The 22375-nt window shown below is 38.3% G+C and overlaps 1 protein-coding gene across 14 annotated transcripts in view; it reads right to left on the reverse strand.

Moving 5' to 3' along the window:
* NBEA (neurobeachin) overlaps positions 1 to 22375 on the reverse strand; it is a 520716-nt gene that overhangs the window by 100938 nt on the left and 397403 nt on the right. For all 14 annotated transcript variants that reach the window (XM_083801108.1, XM_083801105.1, XM_083801107.1 and 11 more), the window contains 2 exons: positions 3316 to 3433; positions 1440 to 1542 (listed from right to left, as the gene is read on the reverse strand). In XM_083801108.1, the coding sequence (XP_083657234.1) occupies positions 1440 to 1542; positions 3316 to 3433 (221 nt within the window). The remainder of the gene's footprint in view (positions 1 to 1439; positions 1543 to 3315; positions 3434 to 22375) is intronic.

The raw sequence follows: 22375 nt of genomic DNA on the forward strand, positions 1-22375 counted from the left end.
TTTATTTTTCTTTGACTTTGAATGGAAATTCAATCTGAATCTAAAAAAATAAATGTCATCAAACTTCTGGTGATTCACCCTCAAGAACAATTTTACTGTCTGAACAGACACTACTAAACAAACAAACAAAAATAAGGCAGCAGGAAATTTCACCCCAGCTCAGTCAAGTACACATAAATACCATTTTCTCCATCAGTGAAATATGAATACTTTTATATCATAGGATCTGACAATTACCAGCCTCATCTCTGACCAGAGGTTGATTTGATATTGATGACAGAACAAATAAGGACTGTAGTTGCCCATAGTATGTGAAAACCTCTAGAACTGAATCTTGGTCGGTCTTTTCAAAAATATAGATCATCCATAATTTGTGCCCCTGTACTCGGCTCTGGTGAGGCCGCACCTTGAGTACTGTGTTCAGTTTTGGGCCCCTCGCTACAGGAAGGACATGGACGTGCTCGAGCGAGTCCAGAGAAGGGCAACCAAGCTGGTGAGGGGTCTGGAGAACAAGTCTTACGAGGAGCGGCTGAGGGAGCTGGGCTTGTTCAGCCTGGAGAAGAGGAGGCTCAGGGGCGACCTTATCGCTCTCTACAGTTACCTTAAAGGAGGCTGTAAACAGGTGGGGGTTGGTCTGTTCTCCTACGTGCCTGGTGACAGGATGAGGGGGAATGGGTGAAAGTTGCGACAGGGGAGTTTTAGGTTGGATGTTAGGAAGTACTTCTTTAGCGAAAGGGTTATTAAGCATTGGAATGGGCTGCCCAGGGAGGTGGTGGAGTCACCATCCCTGGAGGTCTTTAAAAGACGTTTAGATGTAGAGCTTAGCGATATGGTTTAGTGGAGTATTTAGTGTTAGGTCGGAGGTTGGACTCGATGATCTTGAGGTCTCTTCCAACCTAGAAATCTGTGATACTGTGATAATTTTGGAAACGGAGGAAGAATCATAATAATGAATGGAAGGAATTTGGAAAGTGCAAAATAGGCTTTGATGAGCATTACTGATAAGCAATGAAGTAAAATGCATATACATTCATATAAATGGCCACTGAGAAGTTATGTAAACTAAAATGTTTTTTATTTAGTAAACACAAAGCCTAGTCAAGTTTACTTCCATATCCTGCATTACAGCCACAGCAAGGATTATCATTTTTGCATACAGTTATAAAACCTGACTGAAAACTAGACTTTGAAGGTTTGGTCCACCTGGAAGGTGCTTATTTCCTTTAAAGATCACAAAATCTAATTTAGAATACTTTTACTTCTATTCTACAACACCAGACCATACATTAAGTAAAGGGTATTATTTCTCAAACTACCCTAACAAAATTGAAAACCTAGAGTTTCTTGACAGGAATAATGTTTTAGTATTGACCCATATAATAATATAATTTATATAGTATAATAATCATAGAATTTACAAGTTATTTTAATAAAATTACCTGGCTTGTGGCAAACCATAGCTGGTTCCTACTCCAACACGTGGTAAGCTGTACACAACTTTTTTCACTGTTGCTTGGTCAGGAAAGTTAAACATAACAGAAGCTAAATGAAGAAGAGAGAATACAGAGTAGTAAACCATCTTCAGAATTCTTTTCCTTCACCAGCATGAATTAAAACACTTTTTGGATTTTATTTAGGAAGAGAAGTCAGTTCCACTTTTATCCTCTTGGGCATTCAAGTTAGAACAGATATGCCTGTTAGAACAGGCATACACCATACCTATAGCATTAGCTGGTTAACATTTCTTACTAACTCTCCACAGTTTGCATAAGACCTAAGTGAGATATACCTCAGAGGAACTATAGCTTACCATTAGCCCACATAATCTTTTATCAAGCTGGGAAGCCATTCAATAGTTTGCATAGTATTTGGTCTTCTAACTGGTGCATTAAAATACATAGAATCAGAAAATGTTTAATTCCCTCTCCAGCTGAAGTAAAAGCTTACATCAAAGTTCTTCAGGGTGAAAGGCTACTGACTCACCTCACCGACCACTCCACTCTGATTCCAAGTAGCATATTTTCATACACAAAACTGAGTGGATACATTTACTGATCTTTTTATTTTAATTCAGTCTATAATTAGAAAAGGAAATTTCCTTCCCAGGACACTGGCAGAACATTGTCACTTGGATATATTTTTTTTTCTTTTACTCAATGGCATCTGTTAGAAAACCTTATAATATACTAGATGTACTAAACTTCACCAAAGAAAGTCATTACATGTGCAAATTCTGATGGACATATCTGGGAGACCCCACTTATAGGAAAAAATGAATTAATGCTACTTATCACCAGCTGTGAACCAACAGCTGAGAAAGTGAGATCTCTGGTGGGCAAGAAATACTACATTTCACGTAAACAGGCAGTGAAATGAAGAACGAACCTGTAATGAACCCACATAACAGCATAACATCCACGTGGGTATGTATGATTGAGAAAGCCTCAGTTATAAGAAAAACTCACTAACACCAGGAAATTCCATGTGGAAACAAATCCACAAAACAGTAGTGCCAATTCCTGAGCTCATGGACTACACATTCAGGTAAACATCTGGGACAGGTATGGTATATGTCTCCTATACATGGGAAACTATCCCCTTTATCTCTATCCATCTCCTGTAAGCAGCCCAGCTGACACCTATTTCTCCCCACTGACAATTTAAGAGACCTTATGTTCCTGACTTTGTTCCTCTGAGTTGTGCCTAAGATGAAAGTCTGAAGGAGGTACTGTAAATACCCTTCACAGTAGTCTGGCTTCTGAGTAAGGAACTCACAGCACTTGAAATATATGCATTTATGAATTATGTAAGCGGTGTTCTTATCATTATGCTATGATTGTTATGCTAATAATGATCGTATAATTGTTATGCTAATTAATAATAGTGGAAATTTAAAATTGAATATCAGAATTTAATTCCTAACTAAAAATAATAATAATTCCTAATTAAATAAGCAGTTAAAATTTAACCATTTACTCAGATTTTTTTTTTTTTGGAAAAACTTTTGTGCTAGTAGATATTATACTAAAATATTTACAAAAATAATGAGGAAAGGGGGCATATAGGAAAAGTGAATACCCTATTAAACATTTGAAGAATTTACCAATTGCAATGATCTGCCTTTATAAATACATCTTACTGATGCACAGAAAACAATGAGATTGATTTATGTGATTGATTATAACATGAAATTCACAATTGAACAAAAACATAATAAGCACTTTACCCAAGGACATACAGCGTTTAAATTCTGAGATTAACACTGCAAAATACCAACTGGAACTTTTTTATGCAAAAAAATAAAGAAAGACATACTTCTGTTTGCCATAAACACTTCCAAAGCTGTGTTCTGGAGAAGATAACGTCTTGAAAAAACAGCCCGAATCTCGCTGAACATCCATTTTCCATGAAGGCCTTCTGTATAAGCAAGGACCTTAAAAAAATTAAAGGGTGACAGTTACTGGCAGAAGTTTTTCATGGCAACAAACATAGTTAAGCTGTACCCATCAGTGAAGTACAAGTAAGTTAACTGTATTTCCTTATAACTTAAAAACCATAAGGTAAAATATGAACTTGAAAGGTCTTAAAAATGCAGTGAGGCATAGCTGTTAGAAAAATATCAGTAAGAGTAATAACCTGATACTCCTAAGATGTATTCCTCATGAGTCACATTAACTTTTTTCCTCAAAAAACACCAAACTTTACTAGCAAGCACAGGGTAACGGACACAGTTGCAATTATGCTTAGCTGTTTTTTCTTCTAACAATGCATATGATAGAGTTCTCAGTTATATACTGGGTAACATACTTACTTCTGAGGCTAGCTTGTGCTAAGTACAACCAAAATAATATATCCTGCTACTGATATCCATTTCAGACTCATAAATTAGAACCCTCTATATTCCATTAATAAATACAGAAAATAGCTAGAACAATATGTTGACACAGTTATGTTTCTAAAACTAAGTATATTTGATATCGCAAACCATGAAGAAAACAACAATTTTGTATTTTTGCATTTTTAATTAAATGTGAAAATATTTTAAAACAAAATAATTAAAAATTAGCATTGCTTTTCCAGTTTGTCAGTTTCTCAACCGAATGTACTGGTCTAGTATTAGATATTAAAACATTAAAATTATTTTTCACTCCTCCTTCACTGTTCTGGATGTCCAGGAAAACAGACAAAAATACACAATTGAATTAGGTATCACCTTTATCAACTAATCTCATCAGTGACTCATCATTACAACAGCATCATGTGGTGTAAAACAACTCTTCCCTAATCCTTTTCATCATCTGGAAGGCTGCTTTTAGCCCTCCACTTCTGCTCAGGTGGGCTCTGCCCACACCTGAGACCCTGACACACTTCTTCCTATGAGTAGTCAGTTTGGGATGGAGACCACCCCGTCACTGCACCCAATTGCATTTCCCAGGTTCTGTAGACTGTGCGTTCCCCTAGGTTGCAGTTAAAAGAGTAAAATTCCTGGTGAAATAAAGAAATACAATGAACACTGTCACTAAAGGGAAAGGCAACAGGAAGGTTTGACTGGATTTACTTTCTCTGTTCTCCATTATCTGCATAGAAACTTTTAGCATACAGCTTGCAGTGCTTTAGTCACTCATTTGAGGCCTTTGCTTTCTGTAACCATGACCTCTCCCCAGCTTCTGAACAGGGAGATGTTAGGGAGACCACATGTTGCTGCTGTCATCTATCTTTCATGCTTGAGGCAATGGAATTTGTATTCCTTCAGTTTTTCACTGATGTATCTTCAAGTTGGTAACATCCTCATAAATGAAAAAGCTAATTAAAGTTTGTACATATTGCATTAAACGAGCTCCATGGATATTTACCAAAATTTTGTCCTCCATAGCTTTTTTCTCATAACCATGATGAGTCTATTTCAGAGATGATAGTAACAATGGCAACAAACCAAAATGTGCTTTGGCACACTGAAAAGTGTTCAAATGTTAGTTCTGTCTTTGATACAAGCTAGCGAGAGGAACATGGTGAGCCCCCTGTACTGTCTACATAAGAAGAAGATACAGACAAGACTTGGAGTGATATTGTGTGAGCTCTTCCATTCACCTCAGCTCTCAAGACTAACTAAACAAAGCCTTGAAAGGAAGGAGCTTGATTTCTTTGTAGGTCCTGAGATACATAGAAGAGACTATATGCTCCCTCCATGCAGTCTTGGGCTAGCTGTCGTATTACTACATCATATGCTAAATTCTTGCAATAGGAAATTAACCTTCATGTTAAAACTCTGCACATCATTTTCACTTTAAACTTTGTTGACTTCAGCTTCTAGCCACTGGATTTCATGACACCTTTGTCTATGAGATTGGAGAGAACTCTAGTATTAGATATCTTTTCCTTGTGTAGGTGATTACAGACTGATCTCCAGTTACTGTTTAGCTTTCTCTTTGACAAGCTAAATAAACCAAAATTTCCTTCAGTCTTTCACTGAGATCAGTGTAGAAGTGTAGGATACAGCTGCTACTGTGTATGTGAAATTCAGATGATTAAGTACAAGTATAAAGAGAGTACATCCTTCTTCGGATGTATTCTGCTGATGATACATAATTTTTATTAGTACAATCTCTCTTAAGATACTAATAGGAAATAGGGAGGAAAACACAAGTTTCAAATGACTAAATGATGAGAACAGTCTCTCACAGAGGAGTCTGAAATGTACATAACTGTAACCAGATCTATAGCAGCTGCAGATTTGCCAAAGAATTAGCTCCTTGACAAGACATCCTTTTTCAGGAATTCACTTGTTATTTCAAAATGTTCCTAGTTATCCTACTTTTTTTCTAAGGAAAAAAACATACAATACTGACTACATCGTATGTATTAACATTCTACACCATTCACAATAATACATTTACAATGTCTTGATACGAACCAGAGCTGAGTTATTATAGATCAACACTATCAGCATGTTACATGCTGACCAAACACTGATTGCCTTTTGGTTGTTTCTCTTCTATACAAGTATAAAGCAACCATAACTTCATAGATGTACATTTACACACACACCCTCCCCACCCCTTCCCCCCTCCCCTCAAATGAATGACTTAAGATAGCATTCCAGATGAGCCTAAAGCAGTAGAAAGGGTAGGAAATCAGAGGAAAGGAAGGAGGCTATAATTCAATTATTGTCCTCAATTACACTCTTCTTAACTGTCTCTTAGTCCTACAAATATAAGATTATCATATTGATAACAAATTATCTAAATTATTTCAGTAATTTTGTTGTATTTTCCTGTATATTTTCCTGTCAAAGATATACTACCATTTTTGTCATTTTCCAAAACATTAATCTAACACTACTTTCACATGATGCATTAATCCTTCCATTATTAGATGTCTATAGATGACAGTCAAAATTTTTGAAACTGCAAATTTTTGAATCTGCAGGATTCTTTCCTGTTATTATAAAAACAAAGATTTCTTCACTCAGAGGGTGGTGAGGCACTGGAACAGGTTCCCCAGAGAGGTTGTGGATGCCCCATCTCTGGAGGTGTTTAAGAACAGGCTGGATGAGGCCCTCGGCAACCTGATCTAGTGGGTGGCATCCCTGCCTATGGCAGGGGGGTTGGAGTTAGATGATCTTTGAGATCCCTTCCAACCTAGGCCATTCTATGATTCTATGATAAAGTTATTACCCTCTTTTGAATTTGAATCTTTTAAAGGGAATTGTACTTTTTTTTTTTTCCCCTTTTCGTTCAGGATTATTTAGGACATGTTTTCAGCATTTTGCTTTCTCATGTCATACATATGAGGGCCTGGCTATTTTATATTTCTTACAAACCGCATATACTGTGTATTTCATTATTGAGAAAGACATGGAAATATCTATTTTGTTTACCAAAAGGCATTGAAATTATTACCCAGCTATCTGAAGCCAAAATTATTGTGTGCTCCATCCAATTTTGATGTTGTTTATATTTGAAGGCAGCACTCTTTGTTTTGATAGTTTTACGAGTTTGTCTCCTAAAAAACAGTTGTGAAGACTTTTTGTTCTATCATGTATTAATGTCTGAAACTTTATGATTAAGCACAGAATTGTAGATAGGTCCCAAATAAGCTCTTCTTAATAAAATGAAAAACAACCAACCATATCTACACTGGAATTGAGCAAATTTTCATTTATAATAAAAGATGTAATTATTTGGTTTAAAGCTTATTTCTCCTTGTAAAAGCCTCTAGTTTACTCAGAAATATTAGTATATTTTAAAGATAATAAGTCCACCGGCCAGACAATAGATTAAGAATAAAAAATTGCTAGGATGCACTGCAGTTAAAATAAAACTGTGACTCTAACAGCACAAGGAGAAATCTCTAAACCTTGGGGTTCTGTAATATGGAACATCTATTGGTGACACTTAATTAGATTAGATTAGTAAAGCAGCTTGAGATATGCAAATGGAAAACTCTATTGAAGAGAACAGAAGTGTTCAGAAGTGTACTGAAGTGTTTTCTTACTCAAATATGAAGGCTCCTTTATTTTAATTCCTGATGTAATCAAGATCTCTCCTTTTTTTTTTTTTTTTTTTCTCCAGTTGAGAGTTGGGATGTTTTTGATCATAAGCCTCCTACTTCAGCTATTATTCAATTATTGATAATGAGTTAATTGTTAACTAACAGCTGGAATTTTTAAGTATTACACTAACCAGAACATGAGAAATACCAGTTTCCACTCTGCTAGTATCCCGTGATAGATTACTCTCACAGGAAAACACTTTCATATTGAGGTGTATTAGGAGTATTTTTGCAGCTTTATACTATATTTGGTATCTCATAGCACCAGTCACAGCAGCACAGTTCTGGCCCTTTTCTTTTGATTACTGTTTTTGGAATTGAAATAATCACAAAATCATGTATTCTAAGTTGCTTATTTTACAGTAAGAATGTTCACTTCCCTGGCCTCTTGTAAAGAATTGCTGCTTATTGCTCAATATATTTATATATATTTAATAGCACTATTGGGTGATTCATTAATGACTCTGTCTGTTAATTTAAGTTACCGTTTTCAATGGGAATTGATCATTTATCTTTTAGAGCCAAGTTTCTGGTTCAGGGTATTTTAATTATAACCCAATTCCTCAATGAAAGTGCACGTTGTCCTCAGCTGATAGTTATAACATTTGCCGACCTTTGCATGGACCAAAGAGCTCTGGCATGCCCTTAGTTTAGATATCAAAATCAGATCTATCTGTTACCTGGCAACACTGGGTATTGTCTTTGCCATGTGGTATTTATTTCATTTTCTTTTTCCTCTGGAGATGCAAAAAACTTTAAAGAATTTACCCTTTTCCCTCCTTGTAAGTTTACCCCTCCTATTTCTTCAACTTTAATATTTAAATTTCAACAAATATTAGCTCTGCATTTGGAAAGATTTGCCTTGACTGAGCAAGGGATGCTGAGTGGGATACTGTTGCATCCTGGTAGCCCAACCCAATGCAAACTTTCATCTTTTCATTTGATTCAAAGGCCTGCGGACATATGCTTTAAAGTGTTTTAAGTTAGGTGTCCAGAGCTGTAATTGTCACCAAACTCAGCACGTCTTCCTCAACACTGGCAATTATAGCTACAACTAATTCATTTATGCAGACCATGCTGTACCTCATTTTTTTGTTTGTTTGTTTGTTAACAAAGCTTGAGAAGCTGGGTTTCTTCCAATACAAAATAAGCTCTTGTCATCCCCATATGTACTGGATTTATAGTTTGAACAGACTTTTTTTAGTATTTCATTCTTCAATCATCATCAACTCAATCATCATCTCTTGGAAGAGAGATTACCTGCAGGAGCCAACTATGACTATCTATCTCATGTGTCCCAAACTTGAACTAAAAACAATAAGAAATCTGAGTTCATTTCAATTACACAGCATTCCCCACACCTATGCTATCAAAAAGAACAAAAGCAAAGCATCCCATTTTTCCCTTGAAAAAAAGACTGAGGAAAAGGAAATGGGGACAGAGATGGAAGGATGGAAGGGCTGAGATTGTTTGGAAGAAGGGAGAAAGGAATATAACTAATTTTTCTGCCTTGGTTTTCCAGGGTGGGGGAAAAACAAATTATTGCAAAAACCTCAGGGGAAAAAAAAATATGTCATGAACATTCATAGTTCCCCTATCCTTATATGTAGGGACATATATGGGGGACATATATTATATGTAGGGACATATATTATATGTAGGGACAACCACATTTTCGTCTTCTCTTGATTTCTGGGAAAAGGAAAAACTGTGTTTCATACTATCTTACCACCAATTTTGAAGAGGAAGAGAAATAAGAGTCCATTGTCTTTTTCATTACGTATATATATTAAGACTATACTAGATGGAAACAGACTCTTTTCAGTGGTGCCCAGTGACAGGATGAGAGGCAACTAGCACAAACCGAAGCACAGGAAGTTCCATTTGAATATGAGAGGGCACTCCTTTACTGTGAGGGTGACAGAGCACTGGGACAGGTTGCCCAGAGTGGTTGTGGAGTCTTCTTCTCTGGAGATATTCAAAACCTACCTGGATGCCATCCTGCACAATGTGCTCTAGGCGTTCCTGCTTGGCAGGGGGGTTGGACTAGATGATCTTCAGAGGTCCCTTCCAACCTCGGCCATTCTGTGACTCTGTGATTCTGTGATAAGGGTATCTTACTGTGTTAGCAAGAAGCCCATATACTTAATTTACTATAATACAGTCTCCCAGGTCTTTCTCACTGCCTTCTCCATTCCTGTCACTTGGTGTTCTAGGCTTCCAGGTCGTGAGCTTGGATATGGTTTCCCTTGACAGACTTTTCTGTGAATTCAGTTGCCAAGGAGGGAAGAGTAACTCTCTGTAATCTGCCTTGTCAAATGACTGTTCAATTTTCCCTAAAGTTGAGAAAGTGTTTTTGTTTGTTTGTTTGTTTCAACAATGAAATTCTGTTGTTAACTAAAAAAAATACATATTTTTGTTAGTCTGACACTACCCTATGCTACTGCAAGACAGCAAAATGTAGTTGTAATGGCCATGAACTGTCCAAAAGGTGTCTGATTATGTCTTTCCTCCCTATCATCGAGTGAAAACTGTATTTTCTACTTTCTATATGAAGTGAGCTAACAGGCCTCTAATGCTTAAGAAAAAAAGCTAAAATACAAACTTATATATGGATAAGCAGGAAAGAAGAAAAAAGATGCAAAGGAAAGGAAGAGAAAACAACTGTCATTGTGGGAGAATCTGCTACCCTTCATTCTATTTATTTTTCAGGCATAAAGCAATAGTTAATTTCATATTAACCATTTCATAACAGCCTGATAATCATAAACTTAATGGAACTTCTCTGGAACATTCCCCAAATCCATGTGTTACTGGATGTTTCCCGTTTTACAGCCTCAGCAGTTAAAAAGTAGATATGTGCCAATAAAATGTGGAGTAATTCACAAAACAAACCATAGTGAATAGATATTTCATCAGAGACCTGTCCAGAGACACCTACAAAAACAAGCTTATGCACCTGATTCAGTTACATGAGACATTCATAAAGCAGTTTAGCATTACTGTGTGCTTTTAGAAGTTACAAGCAACAACAACAACAAAATAATTACTGAAAATCATGCTCTCCTCTACCATTAGACATTTGGATTGCCCTCTTTCAAGTGCTTGCTAACATCACCATTTGCTGCAAAGAAACTGTGAAATTCTGAATGGCAGACTGCACGATTGCTTGTTGTATTCTAAACACAGACTGAAATGAGAGACATTAATGGCATGGAACCAGTCTCATAGAGTTTATGAAATACCATATTGAGTAAGCATCTTACCATTTAGAAATATTTAACAAAGTACTGAATAAGATCAAACTTAGATTTTGCAGGAAAGATATGCATACAGTGTAACAAGGGGTATGTCCTGTCCAGACATGTAAATGTATAAAGAAAACAAATATATCTATTAAGCACTTTGAAAAACAGGTAAGTTCAAATGATGATGCAGCATGCATTTGTTTTTCTGAAGTGGGAAATTGAAAATGTAAACAGATGGGAAATGAATTTAATATCCTGATGTATTTAATATCCTAACATATCCTATCCCCATCCCTTACACATTAAACACTTCTGCAACCTCACCAATGCGCCATACGTCCATTTTTTCTTAGCATGCTTCTTAGTCTAGTAATACTTTCTCAATTTCTCTTTATATTTAGCTCTCTTCCCCCCCTACTAATGGCATGCTTCTGTGCAAAATATTTCTTTATTTGTAAGCCTTAAAAGCTTTACTCCAAACAGTTCTTGTGATACTATGGTCTGCAGGATGAGCTGAGCACTTATGTGCCATTATAATTTCTCAGTCCACATCAATTTTAAAAATCTTTTTCAGACCTTTTTTTTTTTTTTAAATAAATATTGGCACTCTTGCTTCATTTTTCTCCTCCTCTACAGGGATCTAAAAAATGCAGATATTATTTTTGTGGTTTTGGGCTTTACTTCCTTGCCAAATTTTCTCAGATTATACTTCTACTTCCAATGTTTTTCTAAGCTTTCAAGAGGCCCCTTTTCTTGAAAGATGAGGTTCTGTTTACCCCAACTTTTTATAAATTTGATTTCTATGGTCAGCATACTGCTTTATTATCCATTAAAACAACGTCCACTCAGCTGACAGTAACTGATGCTCTTATTCCCACATTCATTTTCAATTATGTGAAAAATTATTTGAAGTTCGCCCATTTTCAGGCCATTTTCATCTTTTCAGTGGTAAGATTGTTTTACGTTATTATTTTGTGTTCTAGGAAACTAATGGAAAAGATATGGGGATTTCTTGAGAAGCAGCAGCAGTAAAGTTAATGGAGTAAAAAATCCCCTACCCGTAGGTATGGAAATGCTGTTGCTAAACATTAACATTCTGATCAAAATAATTCAAAGAGAATATTTTAAATATTCTAAATGCATTTCTAACTTCTCTGCTTCTGTGAAACACAAATGCATGGTTTCAAATATAAGAATAATTGCTATTGACATGGGAAGATACTACCTTTGTCAACACAGAATTCTGAAATAACAATTTTTATCCTTCATTTTATGGGCATTACATATCTGTGTACTTTTGCATAGTTTCCCTTCTTCACTATGTACAGACTGTTAATTTAGACAACTCCTGGAATGCTGGCTATGGACTGAAATTCTTGAGAAGAATATCATCGGGAAGATATAGCAGATTCACTTTACCAACTTAGAAAAGGTAGATGGAGGCATTTGTAGGCTCTATTTTCAAACTAAATTCCAACAATTACTGTTTTAAGCAGAAGTTTCAGTTGATCTAAGAATTCTAAAAGCAGGAATAAAACCAACTATGCTGTCTGGGCCAACAACGTACATCAAGAAGCAGAGGATAAATATATTCTCATGGAATAGAAATACATATTGGAGCACAGCCCAACGCAAAAGACAAAGGTTGTGGAAAAAATATAGGGGCAAGATACAAAGTAGAGAAGCACAATTAGTTCTCATTATTAATGGGATTGAAGCAGATTGTGCTTCTAACCTCACAAGGTTTAAGATGATTTTGTGTAGACTTTGGCAACAATGGGAAATTAGACTTAACTCTAGTGAGAAATCTTAACAGAACTGCTGTTTCCATTCGGAGTCTATACACAGTGTTTTGAGATTAATCCAAACAGGCTGGTGGTGATCTCAGTATTTACACTCAAACTGCTCTGAGCAGTTCTGCCTCAGTATCATATTCTGTGAAATTAAACCTTTTTTTTTTTTTTTTTTTTTTTTTAAGTAGAACTGTGCAAATTACATTTTTGGTTGAGCAGACAAGCCAAAAAATAACACATAAAATTGGTATGATCTGAGCAAAAACACAGAACTTTTTTTCAAGATTAAAAATGAAGAGCTTGTTTTTCTGTCAAATGGTTCATTCTGGACCTCCTTAGCAAAAGTAAACAATAGAAAGAAAGCACTTGTCCTTTTCATAGATCCAGGGAGAAAGCAGTGTTGATAAAACGCCTATAACTGGTAACAGAAGTTGTACATGTATTCGTTGAAAAGTCACTTGACAGAAAAATTCAGATTTATTTAACTTGAAATATTGGTGGATTTGACAGAATTGGTCACAGTATCAGCTGAAGAAATTTGCAGGACTAGGTTTAAACACCAGTGTGAAAACAAAAAAGTCCTCTGTTGCTTAAAGTGAAAAGTTGGGATAGGTGTTCAAATTCAGCTTCCTTCTATCTTAGAGGCATCTGAACTCAAATCACACCCTTCCTGAACAGTGCTGCCTGCTCTAGCTCACTGCTGTGCTGGATATGAGCAGCTCACAGCTGGAAGAGTGGTCCAGGATGAGCATCATACAAGTGAGCAGGGAGGAAGTCAGCTGCCTCAGCTGTTGCTGCTCCAGGGAAAGGCAGCAGCAAGCAGCTCCTGGCAAGCTCCTACACACATATCACTGATCAGAGAAGCTCCCTGATTCCTGCCACATTCCTGCAGGGATTACAATGCAAGCATTGCTCGTTGGTCATAACTTGCCAACATACAAACAACCTGCTCCAGAGTGTCTGCAGAAGCTATTCAGCAGCTACTTCTTGCCTTTGTGCAAGTTGGTGGCCCTGGTGTATTATTTTTAGGGCTGTAAGACAATCCACTGTGACCAGACTGGCTTTTGGCTGTCACTGCCACTTGCAGGCACTGTGGAGTAGATAGTGCTGCTCTGCATTTGGCAAAGTCCATCCAAGAAGCAGTCATTGACCACAAGTGGCAGCAACAGCTTCTGCTGCCCACTGAGTTCTCAGAGAAATGGGAACTGCTGCCTCATGTGGACGAAGTTTCTACCTTTCCTCTGTTGTACAGGCAAACTCATCCAGTGGTCAGCAGGTTCCCATCAGCACAGTACAGCACTCTGTCTCATACCACCAATCACTCAGCTGATGCTAATTTCCTCTGCATTATCCAACAGCCTTCTGTCATTTCCCTACCGTGCTAGCTTAAGCTTGGCCTCTGCGAGGGCCTACCTAGAAGCAGTAGGAGTTGGCAGGCAGAAAACATTTTTGGGTGGTTGGAGGAGGCACTGAAAACAGTTTGAGGCATGCTAGCATGAGACTGGGGTCCTTGCTTATTGATGCGGGACTACAGAATAGAAAAAGTGCTGAGAGGATAAAAGGATCACCCCATATTCAGTTATATTAGTAGGTATTCATTCCGTGTGGAATGCTCCTTTATGACTTATACTCCCCTCCCGCAAAATCAAACTGGCAAATACACAAAACTGAACCACAAAAATCAGCCACGCCCTTTCATATCTGTATGTTTTAAGTGTAAATCATTTTCTTTTCCCCTTTAAGGCCAGGCCGGATGGGGCCTTGGCATCCCTGCCTATTGCAGGGGGGTTGGAGTTAGATGATCTTTAAGGTCCCTTCCAACCCAAGCTGTTCTATGATATGATTAAGGAAAAAAACCAGTCAGTGATACTCAGGACACCAAACTGGGAGCCTACATTTGGACAGTTTAACCAGACAACCTGAAGTCTATTCCCACTGACTGGCCTGGGGCTATGTGAGTTGCCTCCTTTATGGGAAACACTAGACGGGTCATGGTGTTGAGGTGGTTTGAATCCAGGACTCAATTCTCTCTAGTTGATGTTCCACTTTCTAAATAACAATTAGAGAAGGGAATAAAAATGCAAAGTGAAAATTCCAATCCCTTCAAAAATAGACAAGAAATGAAACAAGTCTCCACAGTTTCTGGGTGAGTGTGTTGACCACTGAGTTATTGCAAAGGCATAGAAGAACCTCACATTCTTTGACATTCTAAAATTGTGCCTTCTGGTGCTAACTCCATCTCTTGTATTAATTTTTCGCCTTACACTGAGGGTAAGTGAATCAATCATTTTAAGACTCAGCAAAAAACACAGGAATAGTTTGATGAATAAAGAACGTGTGGTATCCAAAAATATGTAACATGTTCTTTCCCAGGAATAAAGACATCATAAAATCCTCAGGGTCTTTTTCTGCAGAACTTGCATACCAATTTATTTATTCCAATAATGAAGTCTAAAGACTACAATGTATCATGATGCAATTCGTTAATATTACAAAAACTGAAGGCACTAACAGGTCTTAAGAAAAGTGTAAAAATTGAGTTTTATGAAACATTACCCATTTACTACCAAATGATAGGTAGAAAGAAAAATGAATGTCACTCTTTTTACAGATGTAATCTCAATGTCACACAGAAGATGCAAGCATCTTGGATTTTAACAGTTTACCATTTGATTTATTCAATGCAGAACCTATAAGAGCTAAAAACTATAAAGGTAATTAGAAGGTAGCATATTTTTCTACTATGGAGCTTTTTAAAGTTTTTGTTCCTAATATCATAAAATCATAGAACATCCCAAGTTGGAAGGGACCCACAATATCTCTTCTTATATAAGACTGATCATAAACCACATAATTTGTTGTGAACTTCATATACAAAACTTGATTGGTTAATCCTGACATTTGGGGATATAATTTGATTAATTTCTACTTCTAAAATTTTAGTTATCTTAAAAAATATTTTTATAAGCAAAAATATATGAATTTATAAAATAATAGATATTATACATCTGCAACATCCTTATCATCCCCAAACTTTCAGTATTATAGTTTGTATCAGATTGACATAATGCTCAAGAAATTCAAAATTCAACAGCTACTACATGCTCAGCTGTGATCCAGGCTCCAAACCTGCCTTGCCCCCTCTTATCAGCTACTAGACTGGTGGAAGTCGGTTTGCTTGATGTCTTCAGGGCTGCTCTACATTGTCAGCCTCCAATGGCCCCGAAGAACAATTACACTTTGGGTGAACTATGGTGAATACATATAAAAATATCTTAATCTTCCTCATATATTGCCATTCCAACTGGTTCTTTATTTACCCATTGAAGATGAACGTAAAATGAGTTTCTTTTGCATTTTTGGAGAAGGCAAGGAATTATAACATTGGTAAAAACATTGATCCACTGCTCCTATAGCAATCAAAATTCTATTATACTTTTTGTTATTATATACGGAACATTATCTTATGTTACTAAGTCTGTGCAAGGAAAGTGGAGCAATACTTCTTTTGTGTATTTTAACTTGGAGTGCTGGTAAACAGCCTGCTGTAGCTAAATAATCATTTAATTAGTTTGTATTTCATTACAGTTATTTTGCTTTAATATTAAAGAAAAAGTACATAGGCATTCTATACTTGCTTAAGGGCCATGATCTCGTTGCAATCACAGAGACCTGGTGGGACACCTTGCATGCTTGGAAGGCTGTCATGGAAGGCTATGTCCTTTTTAGGAAAGACAGGCTGGGGAAGCAAGGGGGTGGGGTTGCCCTTTATGTGAGGGAGCAATTAGAGTGTACCCAGCTCCACCTGGGGGAGGGTGAAGGACAAGTGGAGAGCTTGTGGGTGAGAATTAAGGGGTGGGCTGGTATGGGGGACACTGTTGTGGGGATGTACTACAGGTCACTAGATCAGGAGGAGGAGGTCGATGAGGCCTTCTACAAGCAACTGGTAGTAGCCTCATGATCCCAGGCACTGGTTCTCATGGGGGACTTCAATTATCCAGACATCTGTTGGGTAAGCAACTCGGCCAGGCACACACAGTCCAAACGGTTCCTACAATGCGTTGAAGATAATTTTCTGACGCAAGTGGTGGAGGAGCCGACGAGGCAGGGGGTGCTTCTGGACCTTGTCCTTATCAACAGGGATGGGCTTGTTAGGGATGTGAAGGTTGGGGGCAGCTTGGGATGCAGCGACCATGAGATGGTGGAGTTCAAGATGGAACTTGGTGGAAGAAGTAAGGTTAAAAGCAGGATTGCTACCCTGGACTTTTGAAGAGCCAACTTTGACCTCTTCCAGGACCTGCTTGGGTGTATCTTGTGGGCTAGGTTGCTAGAAAGCAAGGGTGCTTGTGGGAGCTGGGCACCATTTAAACACCACTTCTTCCTAGCTCAGGATCGGTGTATCCCTAAGAGTAGGAAATTGGGGAAGGGGGGCAGGAAACCTGCGTGGATGAGCAAGGAGCTCATCGATAAGATCAAAAGGAAGAGGAAGGTTTATGAAATGTGGAAAAAGGGCCTGTCCTCTTGGGAGGAGTCCGGAAGTGTTGTCAGAGCCTGCAGGAACGTGACGAGGAAGGCTAAAGCCCACCTAGAGATGAGGCTTGCAAAAGAGATAAAGGATAATAAGAAGGGTTTTTTAAAGTATGTAAACAGTAAAAGGAAGACTAGGGATAATGTGGGTCCCTTGCTGAACGAGGGGGGTGTCCTGGTAATGGGAGATGCCGAGAAGGCGGAGATACTGAATGCTTTCTTTGCTTCAGTCTTTGCTTCAAGGACTTCCCCCCCCAGGACTCCTTGACCCTGGAGGGAGGAGAAAGGGTCTGGGAAATGGAGGGCTCCCCCCTGGTTGACGAGGGAGTGATTTGGGAGCGCCTGAGTGGGCTCAACGCACACAAATCCATGGGTCCCGATGGGATGCATCCACGTGTGCTAAGGGAGTTGGCAGAGGTGATCGCCAAACCGCTCTCTATCATCTTTGAGAACAGGAGAGAACAGGAGAGGTGCCTGAAGACTGGAGGATAGCCAATGTCACTCCGGTCTTCAAGAAGGGCAAGAAGGAGGATCCGGGAAACTACAGGCCAGTCAGTCTCACCTCTGTCCCTGGAAAGGTGTTGGAACAGCTCGTTCTGGATGCCATCTCCAAGCAATCGGAAGAGAAGAATGTTATGAGGAGTAGTCAAGCATGGATTCACCAAGGGGAAGTCGTGCTCGACCAACCTCGTTGCCTTCTATGATGGCATCACCAGCTGGGTAGATGGGGGGAGAGCAGTGGATGTCATCTACCTTGGCTTTAGCAAGGCTTTCAAAACTGTCTTCCATGACATCCTGCTAGCAAAGCTGAGAAAGTGTGGGATAGAGGAGTGGACAGTAAGGTGGGTTGAGAACTGGCTGACTGGCCGAGCTCAGAGGGTGGTGATCAGTGGCACAGAGTCCGGGTGGAGACCTGTGACTAGCGGTGTTCCCCAGGGGTCGGTGCTGGGTCCGGTCTTGTTCAACGTCTTCATCGACGACCTTGACGAGGGAATAGTGTCTGCCCTCAGCAAGTACGCCGATGACACAAAGCTGGGAGGAGTGGCTGACACGCCAGAAAGCTGTGCTGCCATTCAGCAAGACCTGGACCAGCTGGAGAGGTGGGCAGGAAAAAAACAAATTAGGTTTAATAAGAGCAAGTGTAGAGTCCTGCACCTGGGAAGGAACAACCGCACGTATCAGTACAGGCCGAGGGACGACCTGCTGGAGAGGAGCTCTGAGGAGAAGGACCTGGGGGTCCTGGTGGATGACAGGTTGACCATGAGCCAGCAGTGTGCCCTGGTGGCCAAGAAGGCCAATGGGATCCTGGCGTGCATTAAAAGGAGCGTGGCCAGCAGGTCAAGGGAGGTGATCCTCCCCCTCTACTCTGCCCTGGTCAGGCCTCACCTGGAGTATTGTGTCCAGTTCTGGGCTCCCCGGTACAAAAAAGACAGGGAACTCCTGGAAAGAGTCCAGCGGCCACAAAGATGATATGGGGCTTGGAGCATCTTCCCTATGAAGAAAGGCTGAGAGACCTAGGTCTGTTCAGCCTGGAGAAAAGAAGACTGAGAGGGGATCTCATCAATGTGTGTAAATACCTGAGGTATGGGAGACAGAGGGATTTGGCCAACCTCTTTTCAGTAGTTTGTGGGGACAGGACAAGGGGCAATGGCCAGAAGATGGAGCACAGGAAGTTCCGCACCAATGTGCGAAAGAACTTCTTCACGGTGAGGGTGACGAAGCACTGGAACAGGCTGCCCAGGGAGGTTGTGGAGTCTCCTTCTCTGGAGATATTCAAGGCCCATCTGGACGCCTACCTGGGCAGCCTGCTCTAAGGAACCTGCTTTGGCAGGGGGGTTGGACCCGATGATCTTCCAAGGTCCCTTCCAACCCCTACAATTCTGTGATTCTGTGATTAAAGCAACAATCTTTGTATCAAATACAGTAATTAAGCGCTGAAAAATAAATCAGCACAAAGTATAAAAACTGCAGAAATTAACATGTATCAAGTGTAAACTGCACATAGAAACCCCATGAATGATTTTTATATTAATTTCAGTAACTGGAGCCACATTTATACAATATTTTCTATATATGCATTCTGTATATTCTATATGTACTTTCATATAGTTATCAGACAGCTTGTTTAATTTAACAATGTAAAAGTCAAAATGATAGATATGTACAACTTTTTTGGGGTGTTTAATCCTGTACAAAAACAAAACAAACAACAAAAAATAAATAAAAACTAGGAGAAATATTAAGAGTCTATTTATCAATCTAGCAAAGATGAACTGTGGGGCACACACTTAGTCTTCTGATGTCTATAATAGCAAAGGGAAGAAGTGCTACAGCAGATTTAATATACAGTTCCTTCCTCTTCGGATTTCTAGCCAACTGGAATGCAAACCTGCATGTCATAAATTTAGGCATACTAACAGGCTTTCCTGTGGTGAACTCTAGGTTCCCAGTATGAAATTACTGCAACACCTGTCAGCATGTAGAGATACTTTGTGCGAATGCTGCTATGTTTTTGTCCACTATAAACTGCACCACCACAGCAGACATTTGGATTTTATGGATATAGTATACAACTATGAAAAATTGTGTCAATCCTAGCCTAGGAGGCTTCCCTCATAGAGCCTCAGTAAATTTATTCTTACTTTTGCTTTAATAAGAAAATTATTAATAATATGGAATTTATCTCAAGCTTATGAAGAGATTTGATACTTCCACATTTTTAATAGATTACAATAGTCCCCTATTCAAATTATTGTACTAATCTAGATTTTTTTTTTAAATGTGGGTAACAGGCTAATTGCTTTAGTAGACAATAAACCCTATTAACTTGTATAGACAGATTACTGCCTGTACTGTGATTGGTTCCATTTCTACTGTCATTAAGTCCAGATTTGATGCATACCACATTCCTTCTAAAGAATACAAGCATCCTGTGTTATAGTCTGATAGATCCAATTTTACGAGATATGTCTTTTCTTTGCAGCTGAGAATCCCAACTCCTAGTCTCCAGTAGAAGCTGAGCATACAACAGGCAAGCTCAGCAGCTTGCAAATTTGCTTTTCTTTCACTGAAATCCAAGAAAGTCAGACCAAAAGGAAAAAAGGGTAAATTAAAAGCAAGAATAATTAATCTTAGCTCTCTTACATATAATGATGTCCTGTGTATGCTAAAGTACTGGTAAACATATAGTGATCCTCAGTTTTGCATTATTATTATGAAGTTCTTTCAGTTTAGGAGTTTATTCTACATAAACATGTATTTGTAACAGTGAAAGAAAATGGTACAAAAGGATAATATAGTTTAATTACATGAAGCAATCAGAGATTTGAACTCAACAGTTCAAAAGTTTACAGTCATCTGATTTCATCACTGAAAAAAAATAGATGACTGCTAATTGTTATTGTAATTGTTATATGACTATTTTTGGTTCTTATGCTCAAAAGCAACAATAACTAAAAAAAAACGGGGCACATAGCTATTGAAAGAGCATAGTTTTGCTAGTAAAAGAGTTTACCACGAAATATATGCTTTTCTTCATTCAAATTAAAAGGAATTCATGATGAAACCAAACTAAGTCCCCACTCAACTTTTAGCACAAGGATGGGTTACTTTTGGAGCAGTCTTTGAGAGAAAATCCAAGATATGCCATTTGACTATTGCAAACTAATCCTAACTCTGCTTCTATTTCTTTCCATGAATTGCAACGCAAGGTCCAATAGACAGCCTCAGATGAGTCTCAGGTCCAGTACATGCTTTTCAAACTTAATCAAGGGAATATAAAAATGTATATAAAAAGATGAAAGTGTCTTTGCTTTATATGTATTGCAGAAAAAGAAGCAAAAAGCTGGAAAAAAAAAAAGTGAGATGTTTCATAGGGGAAGGTTAAGTCTGATGCTAATGCTTATTTAAAATGGTGACAGTCTGGAGTAGTGAAGCCTTGCTGGGCTGCTTTAATTTCTCCCTGGAATAGCTCTCTCCCAACCTTCGGCAGCACATCAAAGTCTCTGGAGCTCAATTAAAATTGGATTATATTGAAATGCTCTATCTATGAAACTGTGTGCTCACTAACACTTTTCTCTCCGTAATACTCCAGATGACAGTTGCCCATCCCAATTTAAACAGTTGTCATAGAGACCATGAACTAAAGCAGCAGTAACTAACAATACAAAGGAAAGGTAAGTGGTAGGATTTCTGTGAATGAAGGGCTTGGTTTTCAGCTGCAATGCTCACCCTGGAAGCAGCCATATGCAGACAACTTAAAAGACTGTAATGGTCTCTGCAGTTCTAAGCAGAGGGGCACAGGAAGCAAAATAGTATTTGGAAAGTATGGCAATATTTTCTTTCTATTTTTTTTCTTTTTTTTTTTTTTTTCTTCCAGTAACTAGAGACATGCTTGACACACCAGCATGTTTTAGCTACCTAAAATATCTGGACTCAAGTGACAGTCCCTAAGAAAAATAACACATATAACCATGGAGTCAAACTACAGTCACCAGCCTGAAAACTATAGCAGTCAATAGGTTCTTACTAAATGGAATAGTAAAAAATAAGGTATTAAGTTTTTGTTTGTTTGTTTTTCTACTCAAAAACCTTTTATAAGAGATTCTTTAATCACAGATGACATGAAAAAGTTTTGTCTTTATGATAAAAATCTAAAGTGAATGTTTCATACAAATCTGTAAGAAATACAGTGTTTGAATCTATTTAGTTCGCATTGTACCATTCAATATGCCTAATGCTTTCAAATTGCTTTCTTACTGATTTAAACTGTTTTAAAATCTATATTCACATACATTTTTGATACACTGCATCAAAGCCTGACAATACCACCACAAAACTCTAGCAGCTTCCAAAAACACAAAATAATATAAACAGCTTAAATTTCTGGCACCACCAGGCAGCAATGTATTTAACAGTGTAGATTGCTGGTAATGATACTATTTTCTCATGTAGATGGCATGTTTCTGGCACTATAAAATCTTAACCTTTCTTGTAATTGGCTTATTGAGAGTCCCAAGGTTGGTTTTTGTGCCATTGGGCTGATCACCATGGAAATGAACACTTATTGCTGTTTTACTGTAGTGCTCTCTTTTTCCTGCAAGCCCCTCAGTAAGCATGCTCCCAGCTCTTCTGGGAAGCCGGTGTTAGGATTTTGAAGCAGCAACAAGGCAGAGTGCAAGGAGTGCAGGCCAAAGGGGAAGAAAACAAAAACGTGTCAGAAAATCTAAAAACCTCACAGATCAGAATTTGTCAAAA

The sequence above is a fragment of the Anser anser genome (assembly GCF_964211835.1).
Source record: "Anser anser genome assembly, chromosome: 1".
Taxonomy (NCBI): Eukaryota; Metazoa; Chordata; class Aves; order Anseriformes; family Anatidae; genus Anser; species Anser anser.